The sequence below is a fragment of the Salminus brasiliensis genome, chromosome 4, assembly GCF_030463535.1.
Source record: "Salminus brasiliensis chromosome 4, fSalBra1.hap2, whole genome shotgun sequence".
Classification (NCBI taxonomy): Eukaryota; Metazoa; Chordata; class Actinopteri; order Characiformes; family Bryconidae; genus Salminus; species Salminus brasiliensis.
In genome coordinates, this window is record NC_132881.1 from 29,797,574 (window position 1) to 29,817,030 (window position 19,457).

The 19,457-nt window shown below is 38.2% G+C and overlaps 1 protein-coding gene across 3 annotated transcripts; it reads right to left on the reverse strand.

The window, feature by feature from the left end:
• Nucleotides 1-1,643: 1,643 nt before the first annotated feature.
• Nucleotides 1,644-18,085, reverse strand: LOC140554098 (exocyst complex component 3-like protein 4). 3 transcript variants are annotated; one of them, XM_072676915.1, is made up of 14 exons: nucleotides 17,977-18,084; nucleotides 16,095-16,390; nucleotides 15,084-15,185; nucleotides 14,596-14,826; nucleotides 13,745-14,363; nucleotides 11,952-12,069; nucleotides 11,738-11,863; nucleotides 11,441-11,541; nucleotides 10,965-11,063; nucleotides 8,929-9,052; nucleotides 8,051-8,173; nucleotides 6,246-6,398; nucleotides 4,166-4,287; nucleotides 1,644-1,701 (listed from the first exon to the last, which is right to left on the reverse strand). In XM_072676915.1, exons 2-14 carry the CDS (start codon nucleotides 16,372-16,374, stop codon nucleotides 1,650-1,652), a joined length of 2,250 nt encoding a protein of 749 aa, XP_072533016.1. In that variant the 5' UTR covers nucleotides 16,375-16,390; nucleotides 17,977-18,084; the 3' UTR covers nucleotides 1,644-1,649. The 3 variants fall into 3 exon arrangements, with proteins under 3 accessions (XP_072533016.1, XP_072533015.1, XP_072533014.1); XM_072676914.1 differs by lacking the exon at nucleotides 1,644-1,701 and adding an exon at nucleotides 1,882-3,485 and having other exon boundaries at nucleotides 17,992-18,085; XM_072676913.1 differs by lacking the exon at nucleotides 1,644-1,701 and adding an exon at nucleotides 1,882-3,485 and having other exon boundaries at nucleotides 17,977-18,082.
• Between the last annotated feature and the right edge of the window lie 1,372 nt (nucleotides 18,086-19,457).

Below are 19,457 nucleotides of genomic sequence, written 5' to 3' on the forward strand. Positions count from 1 at the left end.
ATTTTGGTACTACAGCATGTTTTTATACACTGTACACTATATGTCCAAATGAATCTATTGGCACCATGCTTAATGCCAGGCATGGACTAGAGGGGTAAAAATCCCCCCAGTATTGACCTGTGGAGCAGCTGAACTGTGTTCTGTGGAATAATGGGGCTTCATCCAATACTTTTGGGATGAACTGGGAACTTGGGGATGAGGTGGGGTAGTGATCATCCAGCAGCCTGACCCCCTGACCACTCTTGTCATTGAATGCGATTAAATATGTACAGCAATGCACCAAAATCTAGTAGAAAGCCTTCCCTGGGCAGTAGACAATTACTCCAACAAAAGCAGGATAAATTAATTTAAATACCATTGATTTCAAAACAATGAATGAGCAGGTGTCCCAATATTTTTGCCCAATTTTGTTTATTTACTTAAATAAGAAAAGCATAATTTATTTTATATCTATTTTCTATGGTTCATAAATCTTTCAGCAGTTATGTATAGAAATAAATGCTGATGTTGATCTCCTCTTTTGTCCTAAAGGGGGTTTGGACAGTTAGGGTCTACTTATGGGTTATCACATCACAGCATCCACTTTCTCAATAGTGTGGTTGGAGGGTTTGCACAGGGACCACTAGGCCTTATCTGAATTACATTAGGAGTAGTTCTGTATGTATCTTTGGTTACAATTTCACATTGTAATTGTTTGATTATATCATTGGACGGTAAAAGCTCATTTTGTAAGTATAAAGCTAAAATGACAGTTATTCAATATTTTCAGCAAGATCTTTTATGTTGAATCTTTTACAGGTTTGCATGTATTTCATTAAATTCATTCTTCCCTTTACCAGTGAAATCTTCCCATAATCGCTCCATTCTGTGTTTCTGACATGCAAAAGTCATTGTTTATTGGCCGTTTCATGTTACAACAGAACCACATATATCTGGCTCGCACAATATATGGAATCTGCCAACGGACTGTGTAAGGGTTGGGAAATGTTAATAACACTGTAAATTGGCTAACTGGAATAGATTTTGGTTCAAATGATAATTGTTGGTCAGATAAAAGGAAGTAAACTGCAATTGTACTAGGAGACCGAATGGGCTTGTGAGAGTGCAGTTATGTTTTGACCTCATGAGATAAAGAGACAGTAAGAGGAAACATCAAAATAGGTAAGATAAACAGAAAAGGGGATTTATTCGAAGGAGAGGAAATATGGCTAATTTACAGTTTCTGTATTTATTTATGTGTCAGTACTGTTGTTTAGCATATTCAGTAAACTCAGATTTAGCTAATATACTCAGTATATTATACTCTTTTCCTCTGTGGCTACAGTGGAAGAGTGTAATTTGTGCTGCTGTCGTATTCAGAGCGTAGGTTGACTAGTACTACAAATAATATTAATAAAGTGTAATACTAATAAAGGACAATATTCACAGAAAGTCCTGTATTAATATAGAGTTTTGAAGGCCTATAGATGCCAATACATGTCTGTGCCCATTTGCTGGCATTCATATTGTAAGTGTGGGGGTCAGCACTGGCTTTGAGATATATATATATTTTTACCAAACCCCAAAATGTGTCCTGATCTCCCAAAAAAAACATGCAAATATAGACAGATTTATTACCAGTAAAAAAAATACTTATCTTTTCCTTTCCTTCAGTCCTTGTCCCTTTCCTTCCTGTGTTTCCTTTGGGTAATACCTGTAATCCTGTTAAATGGGTGTTTTGTCATTGCCTTTACCCTTTAAAGTGGCATAGTTATAAAGACAGACAAAATGTAAAATATACCCATTTGAAGCAGACACTGTGATTCAACTTTTAATAACATCATTCAGTATTACTAAAAGGAAATTCCTATAACACCCAACTGAAGAGCAGATAAAGCCACTCATTGATTAAAAAAAGCTCACCTACAGAATTGTCTGTGATTGCACTTTTTAAAACATTTTTTATTTAGATTAAACACCAGTCATAAACATATTTTATAGATAAATAAATCTTGATCTTATTTCTGCAAGATGCTTTTCCTACCATATACACATCAAACACCATACTGAGAACAAACAATTCTAGTATAGGCATAGGTTGCCCAGTCAGCAGGCCTTAAAATCCATTTTAACACAACAATGTAAGCTTTAAAACATCTTAATTGCTTCACACGTCCACATTTATAACTGTGGTTTAGAAGGGAAATAGTTTACATCAGGCCTCTTCCTTCCTCTTTAAAGAAAGTCAGGTGGTAGGGCTTTTTCTTAGCATCTTAGCAGGTTTTTTTTTTTTTTTTTTTTTACCTGATGTACAGGTTGTCAAAATAATTTTTCAGATGCACTTAGGTTTAAGAACACATCCCATTTTTTCAGTTTTAATTGGCAGTTTGAGACACATAGACCTTTAAAAACTCCTAAAAGTATGTGTTTTTCCTATAGAGCAATTACAAATAAAGCCAGGGGCAGTGAGTACAGTTTCGTACACCATCAAAAGACTGGAAACTGGAGTCTGGAGTCTGGTACAGTCTCCAGACTCAAGACTCCAGAATCCACAACAGCATCAGAAGACAAGTTTCTGAGAGTCAACAGCTTTTTTTTTTTATAGATGGCTCACAAGAGAGTGAAGCGTTGGAGTGCATTTAGGTGTGAGGAAGTTCATTTAATGTTCATAGCTGTTAATCACCACAACCACCACACTGAATACCACTTGTGAGACTGTGTTGAGAAATGTGCAGAGAAGAAAGATTCAACCACTATAGGAAGATTGTGTGGGGAGCAATTCATTTCCATCATATGAAGAAAACCTTATGAAATTATGACAATGCAGTAATCACGACCAAGTACAGGGTAGTGATGCACTTTCTTCTTCATTTGATTTTGGTGTGCATTGGTGATCATCACTAAAAGCAACATTTGAGCAATTCTAGTTGACCAGTGTGTTTTTGCATTAGCCTAAGAAAATGCAGGGGCTCTCTTGTGGAAATCCCCAAACAAATCAATCTGTTGCCAGACAAACTTTGCAGGCCCCAGACATTTATTGAACAGCATAATCAACAACTCTAATTACTAGCTTATTACAATAATTAGTAGCCTAATAGTAATAATTTTACACTGTTTTTCATGGAGTTCCTATTCTAATAAGCCCCAAGATGTAGATATTTGTGAGGAAAACACGACATCTCACAAGAATTAACTGATCAGCAAGTGTCTAGTGGATAAGCCCTCAGAGAGAAAGAGAGTGCAGTACATACAGTGCAGAACAACTCAATATTCACAGTGGTTTCTAGGTTAGCTGCCTGGGATTTAGCATGGCAAAGCAGGAGAAAGGCATGTTGGCTAGACAGTCTGTGTTCACTGCGGGCTGTATCTCAGTGAAGAGGACATGCTCCGTCTTCTCAGAACTCCTCTGGAGCCGCTTTAGCTCAGATAGCTTCTGTAGGATCGCCTGTCTCTCTCTGCCTCGGCTCATTCCACGGAAATACAGCACAGCCGAGAGATGCTTTTTACTGTGAGTGGGGAGATATCATGATTGTTGAACATTTACAGTAGCGGCCGGAACAACATGTTTGTATAAATCATAAGAGGGCATTTCTGGGAATTTGACTGGAAAGTCCAGGCTTCATTGCAACCTGCACCCCCCACCCCTTTCCAAATCCTCTCCCACACCATTTCCTGTAATTAAAGGGTCAGTGAGGGAAGATCTCCTGCGGTTTACGCTAAGGATGAGTGACTCATTACATCTTGCCACATTGTGTTTGGATTTCACTTGCATGTCTGAGGGGAGTAAAATGAATTGTTATAATTTCTTAATTCTAATAAATGATTTCTTAATAATCACCAGCTCATGCAACCCAACATTCTTTGTTACAGCTATGCCAAAGAGCTGTGTAGGAGAATGGATTACTGGCACAGGAGAAATGGGTCAGACTAGTTCATTCATCACTATTATGCTCATTAATCTGAAACAAACCACTGTGCTGAGTTGAGCAAGCTATTATTCATGGGGTCAGTAAGGGCAGCAGACAATTTGGAAGTTTGAAACTAAAGGAAGAGCCATCAATAATCTATCTTTCAATATGCCTTTTTACTCTTTTGGAATTCTTTTGTATCTTACCATGTCTTCTAACACATTATCTAACAGTGACAAACACAAGCGATTGAGTATGGATTGGAATGGAGGCCTCACCTGATGTCTGGATAGTCATCAACTAATGGCTTTAGATTGTTCTTTATTTCACTCTTATTCCTCTGTCCAACGATCTTGCTCAGGTGGTCCCCCACTGGGTAGAGCCAGCTTTGAGAAGAATTCTATAGAGAATGAGTGAAGCAATAGAAAGAAAATGTAGCACGCAAATAGCAACTGTATGCTAAAAGCATTTGTAAAGATATTTGAAAAACCAGCCAGAAACAAACACACAAGACAGCAAAAATGGCTTACAACTAATTAATATTCCCCCAACTCCCCTGCAACCAATAATGACAGGGGTGTTAAAGGGGTGTCGGGATGTTCAACACTGGTTGGTGATTTTCCTACTTGGTAGTCAACAGAATGAAACGTGTTGAGACGTGTGCTAGATCAGGGAAAATTCCAAGTTGTACTCTATTGGGAAGCAATATAAAGAGCAAAGATAACTTTGCATCACCCTCTATGCTTCTGCTTTTCACTTTCTCATGTTTGCTTGGATTAAAACAATGCAACAGTCACATTTCTGGGGATTTTTAGAATGTTTGAAGAATCACCAAACTTACGCAATTCAGCACACGAGTGAGATTCTGGACTTTGCAGTGCAGGGCCAACCCAAGTGATTTCTAACAGATGTGAGCTAGCTGATCTAACTAAATAAATTAGTTCACCAATTCTGAGCAAACTACTAAGAATTGTGCACATTATTGACATTATATTGATTTGTTCTGAAAGAAAGAAACCTGGGTAAAAATCTTACTATAACTATACTATAACTATTACTATTACTTACTATAAATTAACTATAAATGTAGGGGATTGTTTTACAGCTGGGGTTATGATAAAACACTTTTTCTAAGGGCTGTGTCAGTTGGTCAAATGGAACATAATTCCAATTAGGGTGCGAGTTTGAGATTTTCACTGCATGATAACAGTTTTTTTCTTCTTCTTCTTCTTCTTCTTCTTCTAAATATTATTATTAGAGCTTGCCCCCCAAAGGAAGTGAAAACTGGGAATTTCTGGTTAAACAAAAGCTTTACTATAGTTAAAGCTTGAAAATATGTTTATATTAGTGGAATTATTTGAAAAATGGAAAATTAATAAATAAAAAAGTGAACTATTTTATTTCCAGATATCAAATATTTGTATTATAGATCAATTAAACATATTGTTTGATGACATATTAACAAATTGCTTTTTTCAATACTGGTATTAAGCACATGTACACTGTATGATACCCATCAGTTTTCATACAACGATATACCTAACAATGCTAATTGCTAAATGTGCTAGTTATTCATCTGAAGTTCTGATTTTTTTTTTTTTTTGTACAGTTTTATAACAGGTAAAATATCTAAACACTATAAAATATAATATTTGCCTCTGTTGGGATGCTCTACAATAAGTCAGGATAGCCAAAAAAATATTGATTTACTTGAGGCTTTTATGTCTCCAGCATAGTCAGTGGCACTTGAGGTTCAACTGAAAGGCAACATATTCTACTGCTGATAGGTGAGAATGATTAAGCAAGATAATCTTTCATTTTAGAGGTTGGTTAATGTTGTGGTTAATGTTATTGCTGAAAGTTTTATGTAATATCCAGTTATTTATGTACCCTCTAAGAATATCCTGTAGACTACATTAATTACTTGGCAGTGGACATTGCAACACAATGTGTGATTGCATGCACTGTCTGGAGGAAAAGTGCTGTTAGGTGATGTGAAATTACTGCAACACCATAACTACTATGCTGCCATAATCATCAACATGCTAAAACTAAAATCTGCATTAGGTGATGATGACAGTAGCACATTGTTCTTGCACACCAGCACTCAAACTCAATGGCCCTGAGGGTTAGACCTCAAGAGTAGAACAATGCATTGTGAACAATTTACCAAGATATTATCTAGAGGAGGTGCTGTGTCTAAGGTTGTTTTTAACAGGTAAAGTCCCGTCATTGTTTTATGTGGACTTCATGGTTCTTGAATCTGCTGAAACATCATAACCTATGTGCAGGATGAATTAACCCCTCAGACTGTAAGCTGTGAGAAGCAAAAAGAAAACAAGCAGAAGGTGGGTGTACCATTTCCTGAAAAAGCTCTCTGAGTTCACCCCACTGCTCGCTCATTTTTGAGGCGGCTTTTTCATTCTTCCTGTTTTTGCATGAGTAGTTATTCTTCATCAACTGAGATACATACTCCTTTGCTACAAAGTAATGCACCTCACTCGCGAGTGCCTGTGAATAAAAAAAGAAAGACACATTAAAAGGTTGGAAAATGAAAATGACAAAACTATGAAGCAAGAGTGACATGGATAACACTGACATTAAACTAGAATACTACATTAAACTAAACTAAACTAAACTATTATTTCAGGTAACCAATTGTAAACAACAAAATAGATGACTAGACATTTTCACATATATCTCTAAATGTCATATAAGTATATTGCATAATTGTGTGCATATGAAGATCATGTGAGTTTCGTTGTGACTAACAGTCACGTGAAATATATTTTAGAACTTCCTTTCATATCACATATTCTGCCATGAAAAAACAGACCAGATAAACTGTTTTTTTATTTTTGTAGGGATATTCATTGCTGTTAACCCCTTAAAAAGCCCGTGGCCCACTGATGGGCCGAAGGTGTTATTACAAATGTCTATTACCAGAGAATAGCCCCACCAGTTCTACAGAAGTCTGTATAGCTACTTAGTAATTTGCTTTAATGTACATGTTGTACATTATAGCAATAATGCTGTACAATATTTTGCATAGTGTATACATTTAGTGAAATTGTTTGTCATTTAATTGTTCATCAATTTCAACTGTTAAAACTGTAGTTAACCCTTCCTTAATCAGCAGATAAGAGAGATTAACTTCCTGTCTTTATGCTTTCAGTTTTGTCTTTGGTAAGTAAAACATGGCCAATATGTTATGCTTAGGTGACTGACTGTCATTTCAACAACATTCCACTCTTGGGTTAATTTTGCAGTATGTTTTGGGTCACAATCCATCTGTACTCTAGAGCACCGTCCTGTCAGTGTTGCAGCATGTGATCGAATTTGAGTGGAATGTATAACTTTATGCACTTCATAATTCGCCCTGCTACTTCTATCAGCACACACATCATCAATAAACACCAGTGACCCAGTTCCATAGGCAACCATACACACCTAAGCCATAATAGTGCCTCCACCACACACTTTCTTACTTTTTTGTACCCCATACCATTTTATCTTAGTGTCATCTGTCCAAAGAACCTTGCAGACATTTCAATAAGTCTAATCTGACCTTTCTGTTTATGAGTGTTACCAGTGGTTTGCATTTTGACGTTAGCCCTCTGTATTTACTTTCATGGAGGCATTTCTTTATTGTAGACTGTGACAATATTCTGCCTATGTCCTCAAGAGTGGTCTTGACTTGACTAGATGTTGTGAAGGACTTTTTCTTCACCAAAGAAAGATTGGTGTACGACTCTGCGCTTGTACACTTTAGTTATCTTTCATGTCATTCCAGGTCTTTTGATGTTACTGAGCTTACCAGGGCATCTCTTTGTAGATTTGGTCACTCCTAAAGTTTCTGCTATTTCTCTAATAAGTTGTTTTTATTTTTCCAGCTTAATGACAGCCTCCTTCACCTGCATCGTGACCTTTTCAAACCACAGATGTAGAGTTCCCATGAAAAAATACCTTTGCAAAGTTAACTATTGGAATCAACTCCAGAGCTTTAGCCACTTTAAGTTGTCATACAATAATGAGAAAACAGGCCATTGTCTGGCTATAACACAGCTTATTAGTGACAAGTAATAACTGTCCAATTTTCATTCAAATCCATTTAGGTGGTGTACAGAGGCAACAGAAACAGAGGCATATGTAAGCTTTCCCACCTGTGCATGTTGAGGACTCATGTATTTGCACTGTTGAGACAGATTTTCGATCCTGTTAGTGAGTTGCTGGAAGTCTTCTTCAGTGGACAGCCACTTCCTTGTCAACATCCTCCTCAGAAAAGGCTGTACAAATCATTAGGAGGTCAACATTCCTTCACCCATCAAGTTATGTATCCATATGTTTAAAATGTGGCTCATACTCTACGACAATCAGGAACTACAGACTGCAAAGCAGACTAAGGAAGCTGAGACCTAGTCTGACAATTAGTCTGATTATTGACATATTTATTTGCTCCATTATTATAAAGATTAAATGTTATATGTTTTCTTTGGACAAATTGCTGATGCTGAGTAGGCGTGTGAAGATAATTACATTAGAGACTTGTCGAACAATATATGGACATGACCTAAAATATTTTCGCTGGCCTCTGTATTTCTTATTGTGTTTCTTTACATAAGTCACCAGTACTTTAGCCAGTTGCACTGCTCTGTTCTCCTGTCTGCTCTGTGTTAGAAGGCAGGGCTCGAGTCAGGCAGTTACATCTATCATGTCGTGTGCACAATGACCAATGCATCAAAAATGCCTTCATCTGTACATTCACAGCAGAGTGCAACAGGTAGAGACAGTCTGACTGTAGAGGCTGCTTGAGGCTAACTTGTATGTTTATCTTAAATAGCATTTAAAAATATACTGCTTTTGACAAGCAGTATAAACCTATTATTAAGTACCTCACAAATAATTTTTGCATTTATGCTGTGGTGGTAATTTTGAGTAAATCTTGAGTTCATCATCTTAAGCGTTTCCAATTTCATGTAGCTTTTAAGTTATGTTAACTTTATTATTTCATTAAGAAGTTATGCTAGGTTTTACAGCGGACCTTAGTATCAGTTTGGAAATGTTCCAGTAAAGTCTGGCTCAGGCGATTAACCAGCCCATCCAGCTCCCTTTCCAGCTGTTCCATCTGCTGTGGACAGGTGTCCCTGTAGCCCTCCATGTGCTCCCTAGGTAAAGACAAAAATAATAAAATGATTATGTTAAGAGCTTTATTAAATGAGTGTCATTTGTGTCATTAGTGTACATGCTTCATGTTAAACATTGTAAGTCACTCACACTTCACCTTGATCTACCCTCGATTACTAACTGACAATATTACCTGGGCAAACAAAACCACACAAGAATCAGTGTCACAATAATGTAAATTAAAAAACAATGAAATAATCACAGAGAAATCTGTCAGGCCTGTCAAACTAAGGCTAACCTGAAGCCTAACAGACCTTACTTGAAACTTATGATGGGTGGGACTAGTTGAGACTCCCAAAAGGACACCATAAAACTATTTTGTCAGATCTTCTTATTTACTACTTGTCCTCAAAACATATTACATGCAGAGTGGGATATAATGGAAGTTGATTTTTCATTAAGGACAGCTGTGCTAATTTAAAAAGTAAAACATTAACTATGTTTTTGGTGCTCATTGAAATGATGACCCACCATCTGTTTAAATGGATCACACAATATGGAGTATAAATAAGTATAGTATAATTTCACATAATTCATCTAGTGTTTTGGTCACTGACTTAGTTATCTGACTAACTAATTTAATTGTGAATAAAAGTGTGAAAATAACCAAAGTAATCAAAAATGTAAATGGATATATTTAGAGAATTATATGAGATATAACTACTCAAAATGTAAATCACTGTGGCTTTTTACATTTCATACTACATTTTGAGGTTTGACACACTTAGCTTAACTTTTTCAGACTTTAAAAAAAGCATTTTCTCTCAAACACAAATAGAACTATCAGAAATGAATAAATCATTACATTGACAGTACTTGGCACAGCTTTGCAATGCACACCAAACTGGTTTATGTTGCGTTATGCCTTCGGTGTATTTTCATTGTAAACCTTAAAGACTTTGTCTCCAGGGACTTTCCCTACTGGTACCAAGGCAGGCAAGTCAGGCTTTCTGCTGTTTCTGTGAAAACATGTGACCTAACACTATGTGAAAGTGATGTGTCTAAATGAAAGTGCTTGCGTCCAAGTGGTTATGCCCAAGGCAATGGGAACCCTGTTAGCTATGGGCATTGGTCATCTTCACCATTCATGTTTCAAAGATAAGTTGCATTGCAGCCGTGTGGGAATTAAGCTGAATAAATCAATAATAACAAACGTGAGATAAACGAGATTACAGTAATTATTAACAAATTAAAATGTCATAGTAACTGCTTGTGTTTTAAGTTATAGAGTAAGATCATTGTTGTGTTTGTGCTTGTGATTTATTGGAAATCTTAATAGAACCACATTTAATGTACATTGCAGTCCAAAGAATTAAGACATTGTTCTTTGTATTTCAGGGTGGGATTCAAATTTGGATTAAAGAAAAGGCAATACCTGTGCAGATCAGATGAAAATGACAACAAAAGTCGAGAGCTTTACCCATACTGTGTGAATCAATATAGGTATATTATTGATATAGGTATATCAATAGGAATAGTCTTGACGAGTCTTAATGTGTTTTCTTTTTCATGACTGAAAGTATTATTCAGTCTGCCACTACTGTTTTCAGGTAACTGGATTTTGACTGAGGTTAGCTATTCATTTATTATATATATATAGTTCTAGGGGTCTAGGGGGGAGGTCTAAGGGACCTCGTTTTTATTGATCCAAAAAAGTATTTCTGCTCATTTTGTTTTTAAGACTGTTGCCATATATTTGATCCTCAGAACAGCAACAGCTGTTTAGCTTTTCACATGAACTAATGATAAAAGTGTTGCTGTCTGGGCAATTACACAATGCACTGAACATTGGTACCAAAGATTTACTTGAGGGAAACTGTCCAGTATTACAGCATTAAAATGTTTTGAATTGCTTCACTGTTGGGGATTTACAGTGTGTGGTAAAGTACCTACTTCAGTGCACTGAAGCTGTTGATGTAGGTGATGTGATACACAGTCCACAGAGAGGAATCCTCAAGAGCATTGCTCCACTTCACAAAGGCTGTCTCAAAGCTTTGGAAATGGAAAGTGTGATGAGAGACAGAGAGGTTAATATCCATATATTTCAGCAGAATGTGGAGTGGGAATCCCACATTTTGGTATCATGGACTTTACAACACCTCAGTATTGCTTTGATCTGGACTCTGATAGTAGTAAGTAGTACTCTTAGATTTCATAGGGTGTTGTTTTGTTTTTTTTTTTGCAAAAGCTGCCCCTTAGCTCATACATTCTTAGCTCATAGTTTTAATTAGACCTTGGGGACATTAGACAAGTTCCATGAAAATTCCACTTCAATCTGATGCCAGAATAAAAACAGAAAGTGAAAGTAAAAGAGACATATAGAACAGGTTGCTCTGGAATTGGAATTCAGATTGAGAGAAAATAATTACCTTTTTGGAAACTGCTTCAGTTCCTCAAGACAAGAGCACACAACCTTTTGTTCCAGGTTTGTATCAAGTCTCCTGGTTGCCTGAGCTTTCCCCTTTATATTCTGGAATAAGTCAAAATAAGGTTATATTAACACAAACAGCAGGGCCAACTATACTGTACTCAGTGTAGAACTGTATTGCCCCCAACTGGAAAACACATGCTTTGCATGTTGTGAAGTCATGGGAAACCAAGGGGGTTCTCATACTGCCTGAAAGCTTTAAGCACATTAGCCATGTTTAAGGAAATAAGCAGCTCACCGTCCAGATGTCCATGTGGATGTGAGAATTGTAGAGGTTTTCATCAATCTCTGGTTTTATCCTGTCTTTCCACATCTCCTCATGTTCCAGTTCAATAATCTTATCCAGGGATGACCGCATCTCTGCCTGTTATCAACAGAGTGACTTTAATTTTGTTGGGGGTTATCATAGCTGTAGTTTTTAAAAAAGCAGTCTGTCTATCCCTGCATTTCACCTGTACGCGACTGTAGTATCCAGTCTTGATCTGGTTAAGGAAATCCTCATCCAGCTTCAGAGTTCTCTGCTCTTCTGTCAGTTCTGGTTGCAAGGAAATGCTCCCCAATATCTTGTCACTGTGAAAAGGGTATCATTGTGAGATGAATTATTATTATCTCTGCTATACTGTCTGTCTTTTTAAAAAGAAGCTAAATGTTAATTGCTATTTTTTATGTTTAATATAGTCATATATATGCTAAATTAATTAATCCCTTTTAATGTAGATTAGTAAGTCACCTGCAGTACACTTTTAGCTGTAAGCATGAATGATATTTAATAAAACATCCATCAGCCAAAACCCAATAGTGACTGGAATGTCTAATCGATGCAAAGCCTCATTTTGTAGTAAGAACAATAATAACTTGCTCTTATAGCCTTGAACAATAAGGCAATGCAGTTTCACTTAAATACAGGCAAAGGCCAAAGGGAAGGTAACCTGGGTGGAATAGCAAAACACTGGGTGTGATTACACCTGGCATTAGCATGCTTTTTGCATCCGGAAAGTATCTGGATATTCTGTAGACCGGATTCTGTTTACACTTGTCATTAAAATGCATCTCCAGCGTGACCAGATGAGATACGCCAATGTGTACACCATTTTTACAATGCCTTAGAACAATAGATGTTAGCCGTTCTTGCAGTTCCGTAACGGCAAGTAAACCACTAAGGAACAGACTTAGTAATACTGTGTTACTCTGTGATACTACCTGTAAATAAGCACAAGCATGCACATGTGCATACACATACATACAGCAAAAGAAAGTGAGGAAGATCACAGAGCCAAGATCCACATTTTGTTTTGACAGGTGTATTTCTGTTTTCCCTGATCGATCCGATTACAGAAAACTTGGAGTGATTACATATGGATTTTCATGCAGAAAAGTAAAATCCATTACCAAAAACGCCAGGTGTAAACAGGCTCAATGATAGTGACTGAGGGGGGGAAGACACCCAGTTTGGATATCTAGATTCCAACAGGTTATTTATCCTGCTGCATTGGTGCTGATTATGTTGGCAAGAGAACCTGCACTTCTGGAAAACATGCCCTACTAAAAGCTAGGGATTAACTTGAGACTGTTCCTGAAGAGGTGGTGCACCACTGTGGTATTTGTGGTATTTTAAGCTGTGCTACTAGTCCTGATTAAAAAATGGTCTGCAACAGTTGTCCTTCAAAAAGGTGCTGTCAAATTAAGCACAGCTATTTGTTGGCCTCAGCACTTGAGCACTTTAGTTAAAGAGGGGATTGCGCAATTTAATGGTAATTGTTTTTAGCTTATTAACTAAAATATACTAAGTGGAAGCTGCTACTCCCGGATTGGCCGAACTAAAATAGACTTATCAGGTGTGTTTGTACTTATTTTTTTATACCATGTAACTAAGTCCAAACTACGTCACAGGGCTTAACATTTACAGACAACAGCCTGTTTGTTCTGTAAACACAGGTGACATTGCTGCAGTATGCACTACATTTCATGCTCAAGTGTTCCCATCACAACAAGGCTCAGAAGCTTAAATTAAGAACATTGCCCTTTAAGACCACCTATTACACCCTAACCCTGAGGGTGTGGCTAGCACTGTGCTAATTTATGGTTCCTGACTGTATTTCTGCTTAGTAAAATTCCTCTATGAAATTCTACAACCCATTAAACTGTGCAACAGCTGCAAAATGTGTTTGACTTGTCTTGTGGACCAGATCAAGATCCAAGAGATGGATCAAGAACGAACCTCGCTGAAGACAAATCAGCTCCTCACCTGTCATAGCGGTGAATAATAAAATCCAAAAGAGCATGGTAGTCCCTCATCTCTTTCACTTTTCCCAGAAGTCTTTTTAGATGTTCTCCTACAACCTCATGACAAGAAGTAACGTAGGTTTCAAACACATTAAAGCTCGGTGGGTAAGAGTTTACAAGCTCTGTCTTCACTTTCTCCAAGTCCTCCACAATCGCTTTACCAAGGAGCCCCAAGTGCACTGCCAACCAGGAAGCACTTTGCTCATGGCTTTCCAGGTGGACCCCCTTGATGGTGTCTCTTAACCCTTCCTTCACTGCATCCCTCCAGGCATCCCTCCATCCACTCATCCCCCCCAGATCTCCTTCTCTTTTTTCTTCTTCCTGGATGATGCAGGCCACGTGCACCAGCAGCTCTTTGTTGCGTGAGGGCAGGGCGCAGGAGTGCCGGATAATGGCAGTCAGCTTGGTCCTTAGTGCGTTGTAGAGCAGACTTAAGTCTTTCTCCTTATGGGCCAGTTCCACTGGAGAGTCCTCCGCACCTAGAGCTTCTCGCTCACTCTGGAACTCCATCCGCAGAGACAGCAGGTTTAGGTAGGCCTCTTCCAATACCTCCATCTCAATGAGCTTGTTAATCTGCATTACTACAAACAAAGATGATCAAGACAAATACAGCAAGACAAAGCATAGGAGCCATCTCCTTCCCTTCAAATGACTCTAGAACACTGATGTCAGATCAGTGTTGATCTCAGGCTACAGGTCTGCAAAAGCCTGAAAGCTCATTCAGATCTATGGCTACATAACAAAGATTCTTTCTTTGTTGCTAATAAAAAAATGAGGATAGTTTCAGGAACCCATGCTGTTTGGCATATTTACCTGACAAAGGTGCTAGAGGGATCTCAGGAAGTGTGTATGATTTTATGGCCTCCTCTGCTCCTCCTGTAACCTCTGGCCTCCTCTCCTCTGCTGAAGTCTCTGTGACTACCTCCAGCTGCTCCTGTTTGGGTGTTTGGGCTGCAGTTTTGTCTTTCTTACTCCCCAGACGAAAACTCCATCTACCAGCTTCCCGCTTCTTGGGCAACTCATCTCCAAACAGAATACCTGAGTCTGGTTATGAAAACATTTACTAATTAGAGAAATTACACTAGAGTAATGCCCAGAGTGACCAGAAGATTTTTTAATGTTAATGACTGATATCATCAAAATAAATAATGGATGTTTACTGTTTATATTTATGGTTTCTATTACCTTTAGTAACTACGGTAGTAATCAGAGCTGGACTCCTTTCCAGGTCAAGTATTGGTATGTTGTGGAGTGTGCGGGTAGCGTTATGTGCTCTGTATGTCTGTAATGTTTAGATTTACCTGACTGAGTTCTTGAATGTGAAGGTTGATATTTCTGGTCCTGTGGGCTCAGAGACAGCTCACCTGTGCTCTTTTGTGGAGAAGATGATCCTATACTCAAATCTAAAATGTTTGGGTGGACAATATGATGGAAAATATTATATAATTATATGTAGAGACATTTTAATGAGAAACAAAATATTTATGATTGCAGACAAAATGCATTAGTAGCGTTAGTATATATTTTCAAAGACTACTAATCAAATAATGTCCCATAGTTGGTACAGTGATTTTTACTCAGAATGTGCTGCACTTCATCCAGTTAAACCACTCTAATTACACTGAGTGTAATTACACTGTCATTTGTTTAGTCTGAGGATTGCTGTGTGAGCTAAATAAACACCTTTGCAGTACTGTCTATTAGCCAATGTCCCAATGTACGTAATAATGTTTTTGGGCAAAAATGGCAATTTACATTATTAAACCAAAAAATTTAATAGCATATTTATATAACATGAAATGAAATCTGAAAGTAAGAGGCAACTGCATCAGTTCTGCCACAATCAAAATATTAAATTGACTGATCGGCAATTGATTTATTGTTTGGAATAAAAATGGTCAGATTCTGAACTTGGTTGCTTGCAATTGTGCACCCATACTCATAATACTATACAACAAGTGATGATGATCAGATAATATTTTTAATATACTCATGAGAACATGGACAACTCTTCAACCTTCAACTATAAAAGGGTTTCAGTTGCTAGATGTTAGGTCGTGATGAAAACTTGTGATGAAAACCCGTACCAGTGCAAGGTCACAACTAAAATGAATGAGATATGAGAAGTAATTTAATCAATGGCATCTTTGATTCGGGGACGTAAGAAAAGTAGTGCCCTTTGTGTTATACTAGACTGTCACCAGCAGAGGCTGCTACTTTGTCTGTCAAGCTTTTACTTTTGACCTTGAGAAGAAAAGAAAATCTATAATAATGTTTTTTCCTCCTTAATCTTTTTTAAATTTGGCACTTACTTGGTGAAGGTGGGGTGTGTGCCAGAAGGTCTGGGGTGTTTCCCATCTCTTTGCTTTTTGACCCTTTGTATTTCAAAGACAAAGGGCTTTTTTCTCCAACTCGTCTGATGCTTCCTCTAAATGACTTCATTACACCATGCATCTTTTCTTTGACAATTGCCTGTGCGCTGCTGTTTTCCGTCATTTCCATTGGTTCCATCGACTGAGAACCCTCATCCCATGCTGGCACGTCGCTGACATCGTTCGCACCATCTGCCTCTCCTCTTCCACTGTCTGCCATTCTTCTGGCTACAGGCCTTTAATCAAAAGGAATGTGAAAGATAAAGGGGAATCCACCAGGTCAACCAGTGTGATTGGTATGTGTATAGCAGTAGTCCGTGCTGTGAGATTGCAGTAAGTTGTTCTTGTCAACTGGTACATCATGATCATGTGTTTTTGTTTACTGACAACACACCATTTTCCCAGAGAGGAGGGGGTGTAGATTTAAAGTCCAGTAGTAGTAATGGGTGTGGTTCTTTTAAGATGACCTTTGTCCAGGAACTACAGTAAGTGGAAAGAAGGCAGCACTGTTCAGCAGTCCTGTTGCATTCTGAGAGCGAGAAACTGAGCGAGCAGTCTTATTCATTACCAGCACAATCTCACTTCCCAGTGGACATGACCAAGCATGCCACATTCTTGAGCTCTTTGTGTTGGTTTCACAATTATATCTCCTACTTCTAATGAAAATAATGACCATTCTTGTCTTCATCTGATGCATGGTTTCTGCACAGCAATGGACACAGCATTTGACAGATTATTTTAAATTAAAAAGGTGCAAATGTTTGTGCACCCTTCTTGTGTCAAAAAGATACACGTCCACTAGTAACACCTAACCAAACTACATGGGGATACCACAGCAACCTCTTGGCAATACCCTGAGAGATCATAACAACACCCTAGCAACCACTATGAAACACTAGAGTAACTACCTGAAAAACTATAGCAATCACTGCAACATTGCAACAGTCCTCTACCAAGAACTCAAGCACCTGGGATACCATAGTAATCCCATTGCAACCACGTAGTAACACCATAGCAAACACTTAACAACACCATTGCAACTGCCAAGCAACACCAGAGGAACCACTAAGCAGCATCTGAGCAACCACCTGAGAGACCATAACGACTGCCTAGCAACCACCTAGCAACCACTTTGAACTAGTAGTAACTGCCTGAAAAACTACAGCAATCACTTTGCAACATTGTAACAGTCAGCTATCAAGAAATTACTATTGCAACACAGCAGCTGTAGCACAATACCATAGTAATTCAATAGCAACAATGTGGGATACTTTAGTAACCACTTCGCAACACCATAGCAACCTAATATCTAACAACATCATAAAAACCATTTAGCAACTGCTTAGCAACACCATAGAAACCACCTGGCATTCTATAGCAAAAACTGTTTCACCTCGTTGAGCATGTCTGGAAGTGGGAACTACTCAAGCTGTTTGTAGCTCTGTATGGGTGCAGGTACAATTCCTGTCACGTTACCGCATTAATTACCACTTCTATCGAATTTTGGCAGCCTCAGCCCTACTCTATTTGGCAGTCAGTACCAGAAACTCAACATTTTAGTCTAATGAATCGATGCATGACTCCTCCTGCGCTTACCTTAAATGCACAGCAGGTTTAATGAAGTGAAAGAATCACTGTAACCTTGAACAGGTTGGGTTGAGTAAGGCAGCTGTGTGGCACGACTCGGAAAAAATAAGGGCTAAACACACTGCTGATCACAGCGGTTGTCTGGCTGTGCCTTATCTCGCCTGCTCTTCTCCTAAAGATATTGATCTTATTATATCGTCGCATTGCTGCGTTTCAACTAGCCTGTGAGACATACCTGTCGAGCACTTACCGCGATCAGCCGCGGCTTTCGTCGTATTTTCTCCAAACGCCAGGTAGGTAAAGCAAACACCTGAAACCTCCAGCCGCTCTGCTTCCTTTCGCTTCCTACATTCCCGGCACCTGCGCCTGCGTTACGATTTTCCACGACCTTTGGAAATCACCTTTACTTACCCCAGGACGGACTGATAGTTAATCGTTAACGCCGCACCAGTCGCTTCTGTGCTTCAGAATGACAGGAAACTGTGTCATTTAAAAACGGTAAGATGAGACAAATCACTGGATTAAAGGCATGTGCACTATTCTGAATCTGAGACCGGACTGTCAGTGAAAGAACAAGGCCTTGGTAAAGACGGTCAGTAAAGCCTGTGGGTCTGATTTTTAATTAAAAAAAAAAAAACCCTAAACTTCCCGTTTTACCATAGGAGCAGAGAGTGCCTTCTTCTCAAAGTGGAATTCAACGTGTTTCACAGATTTGTCAAGATTTTAATGTGTCCCTGATTTTGGTTAGGCTATAAAAAGGCCTATAAAAAGTCTCCTGGCACTGTTTACTGTTTATTTAACACCTTGATTCCTTTACTGCAAACTGAGCACTACACTCAAGAAGTCTTTTAGTCTTAGTAAATGATGACAGATGTCATTTAAAGGGAACACAGATCTGCTTACCATTCAAAAAAACACAGTTGTGCAAAACTTGTGGCCAGCCCAAGCCCAAGAAAATGCATTACAGTGAAACCATTAAAGTAGTGAGAACTCAGCTGATCCTCAAATAACCTTCAGCATTACCATAGTGATGACACAGATGATACTGGTTCACAGAGTCATTATCTAGATTATTTACATGGGAACACTGCACTTGGTGGATAGTTGCTAAAGTGGTCACTATTCTTTTTTTTTTCTATTATTGACTTGCTGTCATAAACAGTCAGAAGTTTTAAAAGCTGATAAATGACAAATTAGAATAAAAGCAACATTAGCATTTCTACCTTAAAATAACTTTTTTTTTTCAAAATCATTATGATCTCTACTGTAACAGGCATAATAGAGTCACAGTTGTTGCTACTCCAGGATGTACCTATCTGAACTATGCAGCTTTGTTGAAGCAGACAGGACAGCACTCTCGAGAACTGCAAACCACTGTGTAACCGGAGTCATCTGTAATATCACTGAACTGTGACAGTCCACATGATTCTTTCACTTTCAGTCATGGTTCTGCATCTCTCAGCTTGTCATTAAATCCTGTGCATATTTGGCACTCCGGGTCAAAGCTCCATTTTCAATGAGTTCAAAAATGAGTTTTGTTAAAGAGTTGTTAAAGAGTAATACTAGCATTAGAATTGTGCTCTAATGCTACTAGTGCTATTAGCAAGTTCTATTTGAGTAGCAGTTGTTAACCACACTGGTTCTGCACTCGGACTACACTGCTTAACATGACCAGATTGAAAGCAGTTTTCACCTCTTTTAATATTTTTTGTGAAA

Excerpts from the sequence above, each read along its gene's own strand:
- LOC140554098 (XM_072676914.1), bottom strand. The coding sequence starts at position 16,374 with ATGGCAGACAGTGGAAGAGGAGAGGCAGATGGTGCGAACGATGTCAGC. Across the intron at positions 11,864-11,951 it reads GATACTACAGTCGCGTACAG|GCAGAGATGCGGTCATCCCT; the intron begins GTGAAATGCAGG and ends TGTTGATAACAG. Across the intron at positions 6,399-8,050 it reads TGAGTCCTCAACATGCACAG|GCACTCGCGAGTGAGGTGCA; the intron begins GTGGGAAAGCTT and ends TTTTATTCACAG.